A 15838-nucleotide genomic window follows, 5' to 3' on the forward strand; every position below is an offset into this window, starting at 1 on the left:
ACTTCCTTTGATCATTCACATCCCAGAAAAGCTGGGGGTCCAGCTCACCCCAACAACAACTCCCTTGTTCCTTGACACGGACAGGCCAGGGGCCTGGGAGACTTGCACTCAGCAGGGTGAATCTCCCAGGCCCTGGCTGTCAAAGAAAGTCTGGGACATCATAAATCACACAACTGCAGCTGGGTTTAACGCAAAAGGCAAGAACAAAGGTCTTTCGAGGAGTTAAAGGCATCAACAAATCTCCCCCTGAGTGACAAGGGTCAAACTGTGTCTGTTCCCACCAAGGTCAGGCAAACAGGCTTGTGGACACAGGGCTGTCACCATCCCTGAGGAGCATTCCTTCCTGGTAGCACAGCCTGGACACTGCACAAACAGGGACAGGGGGCCATGGAAAGGCCGTGTCACTAGTGCAGCACTGGGAGACATGGAGGGCTTGTGTTCCGTGTGTCAGGGCCATCATCCTGCCCAGGTGGCTCTGCACTGAGCTTTCCTCAACACCTCTTTTGCTCCCTGCCTTTGCTGTGGTTGCAAGAAGGTTGCAAGACCTGCAGCGTCCCTGCAGAGCAGTGCTGGGAGCAGGCTCACCGTTTCAGAGGCGCAGTGAAGCGGGAAGGCACGGGGCTCCCAGCCCTCCTCCTGCTCCACAGGGCTCACAATGCACTCCCTGAACCAGAGGTAATGGAGCAGTGCCCCCAGCCAGGCCTTTGCTGAACTCCAGCCACCACTTACACGGCCTTGAGGGATAATTGGGTTTATTTGGTATGTCACAACAGTTGAGTTTGTACTTAGCAGCTCTATAAAACTTGGTAAATGCAGTTTTATCACTTAAAGAGCAACAACCACCTGCCCCCCATGCCTGTGCAAAGCAGGCAGAATGCTCAGGGCCTTTTAACTGGGATGTTTCTTTAAGCTGCTCTAATGCCTGCAGGGAATGTTGGGGTGAGAGGACAGCTGAGCATTCAGGATGTGGGAGTCATTCCTGGTTCACCTAGGCTGCCCTGAGCTTTCCTTTGGGCTGCCTGACCAGCAGGCACTGCATGCACCACTGAGGACCTGAGGAAGTCAGCCAGGAGCTGGAAAATAAATTAATAACTGGACATTGACCTTCACCACCTGCACCAGACAGGTCTTGGTGACCATCTCAGGCAATGTCTCCCTGTCAGACTCCACCAAACCAGAGCTCTGTGGTACAAACTGCCCTCAGAGGTGCTGTGCACCCCCAGGCTGGCTGAGGGGTGGAGACCCTCCCAGACATCAGCAGGCTCTGCTCCCCCTCGGATCATACAGCACCTCTGGCTGCAGCCCTGTTCCCTTCTGCTTTGCTGATTTGCTTGCAGCTCCCATCCAAAAGCCCCAGCCACACAGGATACAGTGTCAGAGCCTGCTGCACAAGCAGGAAATCTCCAAAGAAGAAGTATCCCATCCCAGGCCCTCACATGGAAGCAGAGTGAGGAGCACTGAGGCTCTGGCTGCAGCCAGGGATGTGGGCAGGACAGCACCGCAGGGCTGGGGCTCCAGGGAGGCTGGAATGGGGATGGGCGTTGTCACTCCTCCTGCAGCTCCTTCTTCTGGAAGGCCTGGAGCCTCCTCACCACTGTCTGCTGGATGATCTCCAGCCCCTCTGCGTCCAGTTCCTTCATGAGAAGCAGGATGGCATTCAGGACGTTGTCCTGTCGGGATAAGGCACACACTGCTTTGTACCAGCCAGCCAGGACAAGGACACTCGATTTTCCCTGCTTTTTCTAGGAACACCTCCTCCACCACCACCACCACCGGCAGCAGTTTGGAACAGCCACCTGCAGCCACCGGGACTAACAGCCAAGCCCTTGGGCAAACACAGGCAGAGGCTGCGTGCGGCACGGCACGTGACGAGGCTGGAATGCAGGACAAACCCATCCGCCCAGCCCTGTGCGGGCTGCCCACAGCCTCTGGCTGCCGGCCATGCTCCAGCCTGGCTTCTGTAAGGAAAGGCACATCCAGGAGTGCCTGCCCTCGCTCTGGAGCATGTGTAGGATGAGAAAGGACAGGAGCCCACAGTTCTGAGGAATGACGAGAGCTGGTGCTCTCTGCGTAGGACCCTTGAAGGTCCTCAGCCCTGCCACCACCACAGGACCACTGCCAACACCAGGCCGTGGCTCTGTCAAATCATGTCCTGAAGAACTCCAAGGGGAGATTCCACAGCCTAAATAACTGTCCTTCTAGGGAGAATCTTTTGTCCAATGTCTAACCTGAACCTCTCCAGCTGCAATGGGGGGCCACTTCCCCCCTTTTTAAAGGTCAGAGCCTGTGGTGCTGCTCTAGGCAGCTATGGCAGTGAGGCAGTGTGGGTTAGATCTTGCTATGTTGATTGATGCAACAGCACTGAGTCCATCACTCTGCAATTCCCAGCTGAACCACCAAAATCCAGTTCATCCAAGGCTACATGATGGAGGGGGCTGAGGAACCACTTAAGCTTCCTGTTCAGCAGCCACTTCCCAAGGTATGACCCTCCTCTTGCTAAAGAAACACTTCCTAATATCCAGTCTGAACATCCCCTGGCACAGCTTTGAACCATTTCCATATCTCCTATCGGTGGATCCCAGGTAGAAGAGCTCAGCACCCCCTCCCCATATCCCCTCCTCAGGAAGCTGCAGAGGGGTATGAGGTCATCCCTCAGCCTCCTCTCCAAATCAAACAAACCCAGAGCCCTCAGCTGCTCCTGGACATTTCTTCCAGCCCTAGCATCAGCTCTGTTCCACTCCTCTGGGGACATCCAAGGCTCTTCATACCCTTCAATGCTGGGGCTTAGCCCTGCATACAAGGAAAAGGAATTTGGTCTTTAAAAGATACTCACTCTCTTCTTGCAGCTGCAATCTGTCTCTTGAGAGGAAAAGGAGGAATATTTATCCCTGGGAGCAGGCTTCATATCAAGCTCCTCCTGAGTTTTGCTAAAATAAAGGAAGAAAAGCAAATGTTATTATGACCAAATGGGAGAACCTTTCTCTGCCAGGGCAATTCTTCCTCATCACAGGCAACCATGCAAGGAGTATCCAGCTGGAGGACCCCAGGGAATAGACTGGAGCTTCCAGATCAGAGGATCCATCCCTGCCTGCACATGCAGCTGATGAGCTCAAGTCACCCCCCCACAGCAGAGCCTGTTTGGCAGACACAGAACCAGCCCTAGCAGTGCCACTGAGCCAGCACAGCTCCACTGCAGCAACCAGAACATTGGGAACCTGCACTGGCTGCGGGCCTGGCCCCTGGAATGTCAGGCTCCTTTCCTGCTACACACGAATTCAGCCCAGAAATGCTGGCAGCTGCCCAGCCCTCACTTTGTCTCCTCCAGGCTGCAGCTGAGCAGCTCGCTCTCCGGCTCCGTCGTGGATCCGGCGGCGCTGGATGCGGTGGACTCGGACCAGCCGTTCTCCACACTGCTCCGGGCTGGCGGGGCCGTGATCTCCACGCCATCCACCAGGGCCTGCGACAGCTCTTCCTCCGTCACAGCTGCAAAGGCCACAACAAATGCCTGTTACTATGAACTGCAGCAGCCCAAGGGGGATGGCATCTCTAGCGGGGCAGGTTCTGCTGCTGTAGAGCTGTTCCCAAGAGGTTTGGTCCAAAAATTGTCTGGCATTTTGCTTTCACCCTTCTCCTGCAGTGAAACCTGTGCAGGAGAATGCTGGAAGCAATCACCAGCCTCCCAAAGCGAGAAGGGTATCACAGAGGGATGCAAACATGCTTTACTATTTCTTGTCTCTGGAGAAGGCTCCAAAAGCAACCAAGTTTCTGCTACTGGATGGAAAAAAAAAACAAACAGAGAAGCTTCTCTACAGCAGCAGATCCAGTTATAGAACCTTTGTCTGGCCACAGCAAAGAGAGAGCTCTAAAAACCACTAATTAGTGGTACTGTCGGAGCTATAATGCGGCACTCAGTCCTGCTACTGTAGGGAAGGGATAGGGATGGGGATGGAGAAGGAAAAAGGGGAAGGAGGAAGAGGAGGCAGATGGGAAAGGGGAAGAGAAATTGAAAGGGAAGACAAAGAGAGAAAACAGCTTAGAAGCACTGGATCTAGCTCAACCCCTAACACCTCCTGACTGTAGGAAAACTCAAAGGACACCTTTGAGAGGAGCCAACACATCCCCATTTCCCAGGTGGCCCTGGCCCGGGGCTGTTTGCAGGTGACCAAAGCCTACCCTGGTTGTCGAGCTTCTGCAGGCTGGGCAGGTTGCGCAGCACGGTCATGCGGTAGCGGTGTGGGTCGGGCCCGCAGCAGGGGTTCTCTGCCAGCCACAGCACCCGCAGCCGCGGCAGCGTCTTCAGGTAGAACAGCTCGTCCAGGCTCCTGATGTTGTTCCTCCGCAGGTAGAGCTCGCTCAGGTTCTGGCACTGGTGCAGCGGCTCGAGGTCTGAGATGCCGTTCACGCTGTGGAGACACGGTCAGAGCCCATCCTGCCCTCGCTGCCCCATCCAGGGGGGAGCACAGCACTTCCCAGTCCCCTTTCCTGCAACAGCCTCACCCCAGCATGGCACAGCAAGGGGCGTTCAGCCCATGGCTTCTGGCATTTCATCTTTGTCAGCAGAAGGAAGAATTGAAAGAGCTGTTGCTCCACCCTGCTGAGGATGACAAAGAGCCTCTTCTTCCCCCCAACCTGCCCCCTTTTCAGTAGAAGCTCCTTAGACCCACCCAAGGGGAACCCATGCAAGATTCCCAAGTTAAAAGGCTCAAATTCACAGAGCATTGGCTCCATGGGATCCTCAGGATAGGTGAAAGCTGAGTGTATTGTGGGAAAAGGAAAGCTCTGAGAGATCCACAAAATATTTCAACAAGCATTTTGGCAACAGGCCACATAGAGAGGCCGAGAAGATCCCTGTCAAAAGTATGGAACAGAATTTCAGGAGCAACAGTCCTAAGGGGTTTTATGACTTGTCAAAACAGAGAATATTTTCTCAAGAGCACAGGGAGTAGTGCAGAGGAGCTGCTGAGGAATAATAATTTCTGTACCTCTGCTGCTTGAGAAATGGGGCACAAAGAGCCAGGCAGCGCACACACACAACCCCAGCAACATGGGAAGAAACTATCCCCAGGAAAATGTGATTTTCTTGCCCTCTCCAAAACTGGCAAACTGGCATTCACCTGAATGTGATCACCTCGATGTTGGGCAAATCCCGGCATATGGATATCTGGGCAGGAAGAGACAGAAACAACGTGTTGGCACTCATGGGGGAAAATATAAAGAAACCCAATTGAAATCACAGAAAGCACCATCAGGAATTTGGGTTTGTTTCAGTCTGACCAGAGCTTAACAGCACCAGAGATTTTCTGACACAGCAAGTGCAGCATCAGCAGCTCCTCCAGCCTCTGCTCAAGAGTGGAAGTGCAGACACCAGCCAGTGTCACATTGTTCTTCTGCTCCAGCAACTCTGCAGCCTCCACACGCAAGAAAGGCTCCCTTCCACCCCTGCCAACCCTCCCCTAGCACAGAACCTCATCCAAAATCACCACAGAGGTAGGACTCAGGGTCCTGCTCTCCGAGGCTCCATGCTGGGCCTCAGAGAGAAATTTTCCAATGTGGAAGCAGCAGCAATCACATTTTTTTAATAGTGTGAGATGCTAATTAACCCTGAAAAGCCCTGCAGCGCACAGGCACCAGGCCAGCCTGTGCTGGCTGTGAAGCCAGGCCCTCCCCAGCGCCCTGCCATCCCCATGGCCTCCATGGTGTCCCCGCTCCAGCTGTGGGCCCAGGCTCCTCTGGCTCCTCCAGTACTTACATCCGTCAGGTGGCTGCCCCTGCGAGAGGAGAGGGGGGTCAGGGAGAGCACGGCAGGGCTCAGCCTCTCCCTGCACCCCCCCACAGCTGGGTTCACAGCCCCAGCCCCCCGCCTGGCCCCACCAAACTGCTCCAGCACAGTCTGTCTTGGGCCTTGTTGTGCCTCCCCTTCCCCAGCCCCGCCTGCTCTCTCACCCAGCCCTGCCTGGCCCCCCTCACCCAGCGCTGCCCGTTCCCCACTCCCGCCCGTCTGCCCCTACCCAGCCCTGTCCCGTCCCCCCATCCCTGCCTGACACCCAGCTCCCTCCCTTCCTGCCCTCCCTGCATCCTTGTCTCCCCGCCCCAGCCCTGTCTGAACCCCGTCCCCACCTCTGCCCGTGTCCCCAGCCTCAGCCCTGCCCGTCCCCTCCCCATCCTGGCCTGCCACCCGCCGTCCATCCCTGCCCGTCCCCTCTCCTGATCCCAGCCTGTGCCCCCAGGCCTGCCGGTCCCCCCTCCATCACTGTCCTCTCAGCCTCATCCGAGCCCGTCCTCCTTCCTCCTCCCTGCCTGTCCCCCGCTCAGCCCCTGTCCCCCGGCCCGTCCCTGCCTGTCCCCGCGCCCACCAGCAGTTGAGGCGGCGGACGCCGTCGAGCGCGGCCGCCTTGGCCTGTGCCAGCACGGCCGCCCGGCTCAGCCTCATGCCGGGCCGGGCCGGGCCGGGCCGCGGCTGCAGGGGCGGCAGCGCTGGGCTCAGGCCCCGCCCGGCCGGGGCGGCTCCGCAGCTGCGGGGCTGGACTCGCCTCCTCCCCGCCCCGCCCCGCCGCGGCCCGGGCCCCGCCGCCGCAACGGGCGCGCCTTGAGGTGGTTGTTCGTGTTTACGGGTAAATCCTATTAGTCGTTTAATTATATCTTATTAGAGAAGGTTTTGTACACAGAGCTGCGCCTTTGTGGGTGTGTATTAATGTGGAAGGACCGCTATGGAATCGTGCAGTGGTTTGGGCTGCATGGGGAAAGCCCATCTCATTCCAAACCCCTGCCGTGGGCAGGGACACCTTCCGCTATCCCAGGTTGCTCCAAGCCCCGTCCAGACCGGCCTTGACACAGGGACAAGGTTGGGCACAGATGGCTTCTCTAGGCAACCTGTGCCTAACCACCTTCACAGGGAAGATGTTTTTTTTCCCTAATGTCTAATCTAAACCTTCTCCTTCAATTTGAACCCATTCACTCTTGGAATAACACATGAGTGTATAATTTTATATGTGACTTTACACATATATCCCCATATACCCCTCTGTCTATATATGTATGGAGTGTGTATAAATAAAATATATCTACATTTTCTATAATAAATATATAATTTATGCCCTCTTGCCCATGCCTGCCTGCTCCCTATCTGTACCCTTGGCCCCCTCTCTCCTCAATCATTTCCTGAACATTCCAACAGGTGATAGTTCAGCCCTTGAAAAACATGTTTTGTAAAAATAATAGCTAATGGCTATATCAATAATGACTAACACATCACTACAGTTTCTTAAGTTCTCTTATCCCATGTGGCAATAAGAAAACTAACACTCACCTTTGAATCAGCCTTAGGACTCAAGTGGTTCAGGACTCGTTTTTACAGAGCCAAAGTCCTTTAGGAATCCTCTCCTGGAGTGTTTGGTTTCTACACCACTGTATGATGTGGTGCAGAAAAAACCTCCAGTTTGTATCTTCAGGGGTGTAACAGAAGCAGGTGGTTGAATGGGAGAGCTGGAATAAAAAGGTCTAGAGAAGCAGTGTGGTTAGTCCAAAAAATTGATGCAGAGTTTCCCAGTGTTTTTCTGCGTGTTTCCACCTTATTTGGCAACAGAAACAACTGCAGGATGGGGATTGGGTGTTCTGTGTTTGTTGTGTGGGTTTTTGGGTGCTGCTGCAAAAGGAAACGTTCAGGTGTGTCAATGGGACACTTAGGGACATAGTTTCCAAAATTACAGAATCATTGAGGTAGGAAAACACCTGCAAGATCATCAAATCCAACCTGTGACCAATCCCCACTGCTGTAGGCACACAGATTGTGATGATTTGGAGTAGGGCTGGGTCTCATCCCCAGTGGGCACAGCTGTGAGGAGCAGGTGAGCAGCACTGACAGCAATGAGCCATGGAGTGCCCAGGTGCACTGAGCAACCACCAAGGGAACAGAGGGCACACAGGTGCCATGCATCAACATGAGGGGATAAAAGGCTGGGCTGAAGAACAACAAAGAGCTGCAGACGCTTGAAGCTTTCTGGAGTGGCATGTTGTTACTCTGTAAGGGCAGATGCCTGAAGCCTTCTGATGAGGTAGGGTGTTAGTCTGGGTGAGTGCTTAAAGCTTTCTGAAATTGTGTGGTGATACTCTGTGTATTGTGGCCCTCTCAACTGCAACATATACTGTGACACCCCACCTTGTCACCCAGCCCATGACACTGAGTGCTATGTCCAGGCAGTCCTTGGACACCTGTAGAGATGGAGACTCCAAACCTCCCTGGGCAGCCCCTGTCATCCTTACAATGGGCAAATTCCTCCTGATGGCCAACCTGAACCTCCCCTGGCACAACTTGAGGCCGTTCTTTTTCATACTGTCCCTGTTCCCTAGGAGTAGAACCTGACCCCCCCCACCCCATCCCAGCTGTCCCCTCCTGTCAGGAGTTGTGCAGAGCCAGAAGGTCCCCCCTGAGCCTCCTTTTCTCCAGGCTGAGCCCTCTCCCAGCTCCCTCAGCTGTTCCTGGTGCTCCAGCACCAAATCCAGCTCCATTCCCTTCCCTGGACATGCTTCAGCCCCTCGATGTCTCTCTTGCTGTGAGGGCCCAGGACTGTCCCCAGGACTGGAGATGCCTTACAGGTCCCAGCACAGAGGATAGTCACTGTCCTGGGCCTGCTGGACACCCTGTTCCTGATATGAGCCAGTGGTGAACATGGTGGTGCCGGGTTAATGGTTGGACTCAAAGTCAGAGACATTTTCCAGCCTTAATGATTTCATGATTCTATGGAACACACTGGACGTGAACCCTGGTTTGTGGTGATGGCTTTGTGTTGGGAGAGGAGATGGGTGGCACTGAACTCCCTCCCCTCCTGGTTGCCGTACTTCCAGATAAGGGAAGCGCTGTGGGATGCGTTGTTTGGGATCAGTGGACATGCACTTTTCAGGAAAAATGTGGAATAAATGGGTTAGGCAGATCATCCCACTGCACTTCCCTCTCTGTGCCTCAGCACTTAGCTGCCATCACTCCCACAGCCAGGTGGTGCATGAGGATTTTAGAGCTGGATACACAAGCACTGGGAGGCAGATGGATCAGTTCTTGGAATTCTTGGGTTTTCTGCATGCAGCTGTCCACAGGCCAGCTGGCATGAGGAAACTCAGGAGCTGGGCACTTGGGCCGTGTGTCAGTGAGGGCAGCAGCAGGACCTGAGGCAGAGCAATATCAGGACTTTGGTACTTTTGTTCACCGAATCCCAGGCTGCTTTCACTTCCACTGGAACACTGCACACCTAAGCACGATTCCAACTACCCAGCCCTACATTGCTGCACTGTTGGCAGCCAAGCCTGTTCCCAAGACAGGCTAAGGAGATTAAGAAGCCTTCTCTAGATGCCACAGAGAGATTTTTGTGCTCATCCCACTGGAAAAAGCACAGGTCAGTCAGTTTTACTGGCACTGTCTGATCTGACACCTCTCCTGAGAGTGAATCAGACCCAAACATTTGTTTCATTCAAGTTAATTAAATAACATCTATTTTAATCCACAGTTTAATTTTGCAAGCAATAGCAATGATCATCTCAGGCAAACCTCTGCCCCAGTCTTTTAAAAAGAGAGCAGTTAAATAATGCATTTAGGCTTGTGAAGTGCATGGAGGGAACAGGAGATCCCCTGAGGCCTGGGACCACGTGGCCTCTCCAGGCTGCACAGGATTACCTACAATCCATGGCACGTCCACATCCTGCTCACAGCCCTGCAGTGTCACTAACAGATCTTTCAATGTTCCAGAGCAGGGGTCAGGTATCCCTATGGCTCTGATGAGGCCCCACCTCATCCCCTAATTCCTGGTGGTGGGTTGTGGTCACTTTTTGAGTCTGTGGGTGCCAGAGAGCAAAAAGCTCTTTGCACACTTGGACTCATATCTGAAGTACCTTCAGTCAGGTCTGTACTACACAGCAGCCTCAGATTTCCTTTCCAGCTTCACATCAGTGTTTTATAAAATGAGCCTATTGGTACCTGTTTAACGGCTTTGTGGAGGGTGCAGGAAAGCCATTTCTTGCATGTAATCATTGTATGCGTTTTTTCCTCTCATTTCCAACCAGGACATTTCCTGTGATCTGTGATTCCTTTATGCAGGGGCTCACAGTTCACTTGAGATTCCCACAATAGCCTCAGAAGGAAAAGGTGTAACCCCCCTGAGTGTCCTGGCTACTGAACTGAACCACCTGGCTGTGGTGTGGGATTGCTGTTGGACTGGGAGTCACACACAGGGAATTTGAAGGACCCAGGAGCTGCCAGTGATAGCGATGACTGCCCCTGCTGCCAGTAGCAGCCACACATCCACACTGCTCTCCAGGCTTGTCACTGTCACCGATGGGCACCTGCCCTCCCAGGTATCATGGAATCATAGAGTCACACAATACCCCAAGCTGGAAGGAACCCACAAGGATCATCGAGTCCAACTCCTGGCCTTGCACAGACACCCCAACAATCCCGCCCTCTGCCTGAGAGTGTTAGCCAAGTGCTGCTGGAGCTCTGGCAGCCTTCGGGCTGTGCCCATTCCCTGGGGAGCCTGGGCAGTGCTCCACCACTTCTGGGGGGGAAGAACCTTTTCCTGTTATCCAACCTAAATCTCCCCCCAGCTTAACTTCCTGACATTCCTTCAGGTTCTGCGTGGAATGGTTTTATCTTCCATTGGCCATGTCAGATCTCGCTAACACTTTATGGAGATAGATGGCAGTGCCTGTATGGAGACACTTCTTGAGTTCTGGCAACTGGGAGGGCAACCAGAGCCACCTCTCTTGGTGCAACCCCACTGCTGACAGCAGCTTTGTGTTCCAGAAGCTGATCCTTATCAAGCACTGTCCTGGTTGAGAAAAAGCTGTTAAACAGGTTTAGAAGGAGCAACATAGCTGTGGGAGAGTTTTATTTTCCTGGTGTCCTGGACAGGTGCTCAGCCCTCCTGAGATGGGCTCTGCTCCCTGCCCTTTCCTTTTCCTTGGAAAAGCCTCATGCATTTGAGAATGCCCTATTTCTGAGCAACAAGTTCTTTGTGTAACTACTGCAGTGCGGGGTCACAGCAGGCTTGGCCATGCTGTACTTCTGAGGATGCTCACGGCAGTTCTCCAGCAGCTCTTCCACCCACAGGACATTCCCTGTCTGCAGCTGTCACTGTCCTGGGTCCAGAACACCGAGTGTGATCACTATTTAGATGTTGTCAGGAAATGCCAAAGTTTGGTAAGAACCAACAAAATAATCATGTCATCATGATGGATGGAGACAGGCACGTCACACAGGCTCTGTCAGTTTTCAATTTGGGAAACATCCCCTCTTTAGTCCCTCTGAAGAGCCAGCCAAGAGGAATACCTGTGTCTACAGGACACTTCCAGAGCCAGGGAGGCAGATGAGCATTCCAGGGCCAAATTAACAGAGAAGCTTCTGCAGAAGTTCTGGGGAAAAAGCTTTGGAGAGGATTTCCAGGAAAGCTCCTGCTCCCTCTGTTGTCTCATGATGACCCCAGCATTAGCCCTGTTTCACCAGGAAAACAGCTGTACAGACAGCACAGCCACACCTGAAGGCACCTGGGGATGCTGCACAGCTCCAGTGGCCTGACCAGGATGAGGAGTTTCCCAAGATAAGATTTATCTCACCCAACAAATATGAATTCCCAAGGCAGACATCCACAGTAAAGGGAAATCACAGCCAACTGCATAAAATGAGTATTGAGGGGCTGGTGTGAGTCCAGAGAAGGGAACGGGGCTGAGGGAGCTGGGAAAGGGGCTCAGCCTGGAGAAAAAGAGGCTCAGGGGTACCTTCTGGCTCTGCACAACTCCCTGACAGGAGGAGGCAGCTGGGGCTGAGGGTCAGACTCTATTCCCAGGGAACAAGTTGTGGACTCAGCAGCGTAAGGTTGATGGTTGGACCTGATTTTTCCAACCTAAATGATTCTGACCTGTTCTGCTTGCTTCCCTCTGCTCTTTCAGCAGGGAGGTGAGCTGGCACTTGGGGATAAAGGTTACTCCTAGCAGGATGGTTTCTGTGATTCCCCTGCAGCAGAGAGCTGGGCACGGCAGAGCTCCGGCCAGCGCAGAGCCAGGAAGGGCTGAAGCAGGGTGGCAGTGGGAACTCACATGGAAAAGCTGCCACACATGCTCCAGGGAAAAGCTGTTTGAGAGCCTGGTCCGTCCCCCTCGGCAGCAGAGCCGCCAGCGTTCACTACTGATTCCCGAGCTGGCTCACTCCCTCCTGTGGTTCCTGTTGCTCTGGAAGCGTGTCCATGTGCTGTGTGGGAGAAGAGAGGTGGAGGGGAGCGGGAGCTGCCAGGCTGGCTCTGCAGCTGCACACGTGTGCTGCTGGAACAAACAAACTCCATAACTTCCACAAGTGTGGCTTTTTCAGCCTGCAGTTCTGTAGGCAAATGCCACAACCCAGCTGAGCATCCCTGTTTGCCTTTTACGTGGCAAATATAGCAGGTGACTCATTCCATCGATCCTCAAAAGAAACTGCACGTGGATTTGTGAAAGTTCCAAGATGGACTTGGAATCATGAATTTAAGTAATTCCCATCTTTGTCTTTATGTTGGTTTGTTTGTTTGTTTGTTTTTCTGGTTGTTTTTTTTTTCCCCTTTGGTTGGTTAGCTGTTGAAAAAATCCCTGAAAAAATTTACATCAAAGTTCAGTCTCAGTTAGTACAGATTAGCAGGACCTATGGATGTACTTCAGCATTTGCTTAGCTGAGGAACAGCTGGAAGGTTTTCACCAGGAGTTTATTTGGATGTAGTCAGAGCAGCCCAGAGATCTCAACAGTGTAGGCATGAGCCAGTCTTCTCCACTTGGGATCAATTTAGGGGATTACACATAACTGGATAGAGGGAAGTTGCTGTTCTGGGAGCTGTTACAGCAGCTCTGACCCACAAACATTTTCTACTCATGACTTTTCACTCACTCTTTGTTCCTAATCTTTAATCTTCACTTAAATGTTCTTAATCGTCACTTAATCTTTGTTCTTGCATGACACTGCCCTCCTAAGGGGGGGCGTGAGGAAGGAACAGGATTAAGAGGTGAAACAACTTGGCTGCAAAGCAGCATTGTCCTTGGTAGATCTGGGTGGAGAAAAGTGCTGGTTCCGCTCCCTGTGCCTCTTTTGCCCTTCTCCAGATCCTTTTTTAATTCCCTACAATTCCCATTCTGTTTGGATTCCCTTCACTAAATCCTCAGAAAGGAGGAAGGCAAGAGGGAGCCTCCTGGCCCACCTCAACTCTAATGTCCTGCCCTTCTTCCATGTTTTTTGGTCTCTTTATAAGGGAGGGACATACCATACTGATTCCTTCAGGCTCCTTCCTGTGCATCTCACAGCATCACACACTCTGCACAAAGAAACATCATATTTTATTTTGATTTTCAAATCAGCAGGATCCCAATTCCCATGTAAATGTATTCACAGGATGCATGTTATTGGCAAAAGGAACTGATAACAACTGTCTCTACAGAGCACTGGGTGCAGTGGAACTTGCTCCTTATTTTAGCATTTCAGGTGTAAACACGGGGCTGTTTCTTCTCATCCTGTTCCCTGGGAGCAGAGCTCAAACCCCTAGCTGCCCCCTCCTGTCAGGAGTTGTGCAGAGCCAGAAGGTCCCCCCTGAGCCTCCTTTTCTCCAGGTTGAGCCCCTTTCCAGCTCCCTCAGCCGCTCCTGGGGCTCCATTCCCTTCCCCAGCTCCGTTCTCTTCCCTGGACATGCTCCAGCCCCTCGATGTCCTTCCTGAATTGCTGGGCCCAGGACTGTCCCCAGGGCTGGAGGTGCCTCACAGGTGCCAGCACAGAGGGACAGTCACTGCCCTGGGCCTGCTGGACCCACCATGGCTGGGACAGCCCAGGGACCATTGGCCTCTGGCACACCTGAGCACACCTGGGCTCGTGTCCGGCCACTGTCACCAGCACCTCCAGGGCTTTTCCCAGCTTTCCAGCCACTCTGTCCCCAGCCTGGAGCTGCATGGGGTTGGTGTGACACAGGGGCAGGACCTGGAACTTGGCCTTGTTGACCCTCACCCCATTGTCCTCAGCCCATGGATCCAGCCTGTCCAGATCCCTCTGGAGAGCCTTCCTGCCTTCTGCACTCCCACCCAACTTGATGTCACCTATGAACATACTGAGGGTGGCCAATCCCCTCATCCAGATCACGGATAAAGATATTAAACAGTGCTGGGTCCAACACAGAGCCCTGGGGTTCCCCAGTGGTGCCCAGCCCAAGGTGGATGTAACTCCACTCCCACCATTCCCTGTGCCCAGCCTTCAGCCAGGTTTTTGCCCAGCAAACAGAGTGCCCATAGAAGCCATGAGCAGCCAGTTTCTCAGGGAGAATGTGTAGGAAACAGTGTCCAAGGCACAGGTGAGACTGTTAATTTAACTGCAAAAGGTATTTCACAAACTCTGGCAGGAGTATGTCTGTGGAGACCATGACCAGGAGGCCCCCAAATCCAGACTGACATTGCAATACAAACTGAAAGTGGCCTAAGCAAACAGAAAAATGCCTCTTCAATCCAGCTGCACCCCCTGCACAAAAGGCTGCCTCTCTGGGTGCTGCTGGGAGCAGGGAGATAATCTCCTTGGGATCGTCTCACACATCTCTGTGTCACTGCTGCAGAGGCCAGACACAGCGGGCTCAGGTGCTCCCCAAAAGTAGGGAGGCTTCCCTAACTCCTGGTAACCCACATTTAAATGTGAAGGATCAAAGCATGCTCACATCAGCTATTTCTTTTCCTCCATGCCCTCTTCTCCTGCTCAGAGTATTTTTGGGAGCATTGGGGTGTCTGCCACCATGGGACAGGGAAGAGGCCCTCACTCCTAGGAAATTCCAGACGATTTATCCCTGCTGGTGTCTTCTTGTCCCACTGGTGAAAGGGAAGATCTTGAGGAGAGGTGGGCAATGCTGTGCCCTGCAGCGAGGGTTGTAGGCAATTTTGGGGTTTACAGTCTCTGGGGGTCGAGTGCTGCCTAGATTTGCAAATATAGACCAAGGAGGGGAAAACAAATGTCCATGACACTTCCTGCAAGAAAGGCAGGAGGTGCTGAGGTCACTTGGTCTGTTCAGTCGGGGCAGGGGAGGCTGAGGGCAGGGGGCTGCAGCTTCCTCCCAAGGGGCAGCTCCAAACTCTGCTCTCTGTGATCACAGACAGGACCCAGGGAGTGGCTGGAGCTGTGTCAGGTGAGGGTTAGACTGGATATCAGGAAAAGATTCTTCTTCCAGAGGGTGTTGGGGCACTGCCCAGACTCCCCAGGGAATGGGCATGACCCCAAGGCTGCCAGAGCTCCAGGAGCATTTGGATAACGATCTCAGGGATGCACAGGGTGAGATTATTGGGGTGTCTGTCAGGGCCAGGGTTTTGACTGGATGATCCCTGTGGCTCCCTTCCAGCTCAGGATCAGTGTGTCAGTAACTGTGCTGTAACACAAGCAAAGCATTGAAATGAAACCACTCGCACAGAAAACCCTGTAGTGTTTTTAAATCAGCAAAAGCTGTGAAAACACTGTTCACCTTCCTCTTTAGCTGATAAATTCACCTTTGTGTTCTGGGGCTGGCAGGGAGAGGGAAGACAGCCAGGCAACCTCTGGCTTGTCTCTTCTCAGGAGTGTCAGAGGTGATGGAAATGAAGCTGGGGTTCCCCAGGGTGTCTCTGTAATCATCACCTGGGATTGCAGGGCAAAGCCATCAGCGATTTTCTCTCTTCCCTTTGCACTTTGCCCCCAGCCTGCTCTCCAGGCATTCTCAGCTGCAGCCACTTCTTCAATCAGTGTGGGGAATGGTGCCAGGAATAACCCCGGCAGCCAAACATCCCACTTAGAAGATGTTCAGGTCTCTGCCTTGATGCGTGTTAACAGCACAATGGGGCAGGCAGG

General features: G+C 53.2%; 1 protein-coding gene across 1 annotated transcript; it reads right to left on the reverse strand.

The window, feature by feature from the left end:
• Positions 1 to 735: 735 nt before the first annotated feature.
• On the reverse strand, positions 736 to 6580 carry CFAP410 (cilia and flagella associated protein 410). The gene is made up of 7 exons (XM_068201171.1): positions 6354 to 6580; positions 5750 to 5768; positions 5115 to 5161; positions 4174 to 4403; positions 3312 to 3483; positions 2834 to 2927; positions 736 to 1670 (listed from the first exon to the last, which is right to left on the reverse strand). Exons 1-7 carry the CDS (start codon positions 6428 to 6430, stop codon positions 1545 to 1547), a joined length of 765 nt encoding a protein of 254 aa, XP_068057272.1. The 5' UTR covers positions 6431 to 6580; the 3' UTR covers positions 736 to 1544.
• Between the last annotated feature and the right edge of the window lie 9258 nt (positions 6581 to 15838).

This window comes from Anomalospiza imberbis, chromosome 10, assembly GCF_031753505.1.
Source record: "Anomalospiza imberbis isolate Cuckoo-Finch-1a 21T00152 chromosome 10, ASM3175350v1, whole genome shotgun sequence".
Taxonomy (NCBI): Eukaryota; Metazoa; Chordata; class Aves; order Passeriformes; family Viduidae; genus Anomalospiza; species Anomalospiza imberbis.

What these genes read in the sequence shown, in the direction of transcription:
- CFAP410 (XM_068201171.1), bottom strand. Translation starts at nt 6,430, where the DNA reads ATGAGGCTGAGCCGGGCGGCCGTGCTGGCACAGGCCAAGGCGGCCGCG. An exon ending in ATCGAGGTGATCACATTCAG is followed by an intron (nt 4,404 to 5,114) that starts GTGAATGCCAGT and finishes GTGTCTCCACAG; the next exon opens with CGTGAACGGCATCTCAGACC. An exon ending in ATTGCAGCTGCAAGAAGAGA is followed by an intron (nt 1,671 to 2,833) that starts GTGAGTATCTTT and finishes TTATCCCGACAG; the next exon opens with GACAACGTCCTGAATGCCAT.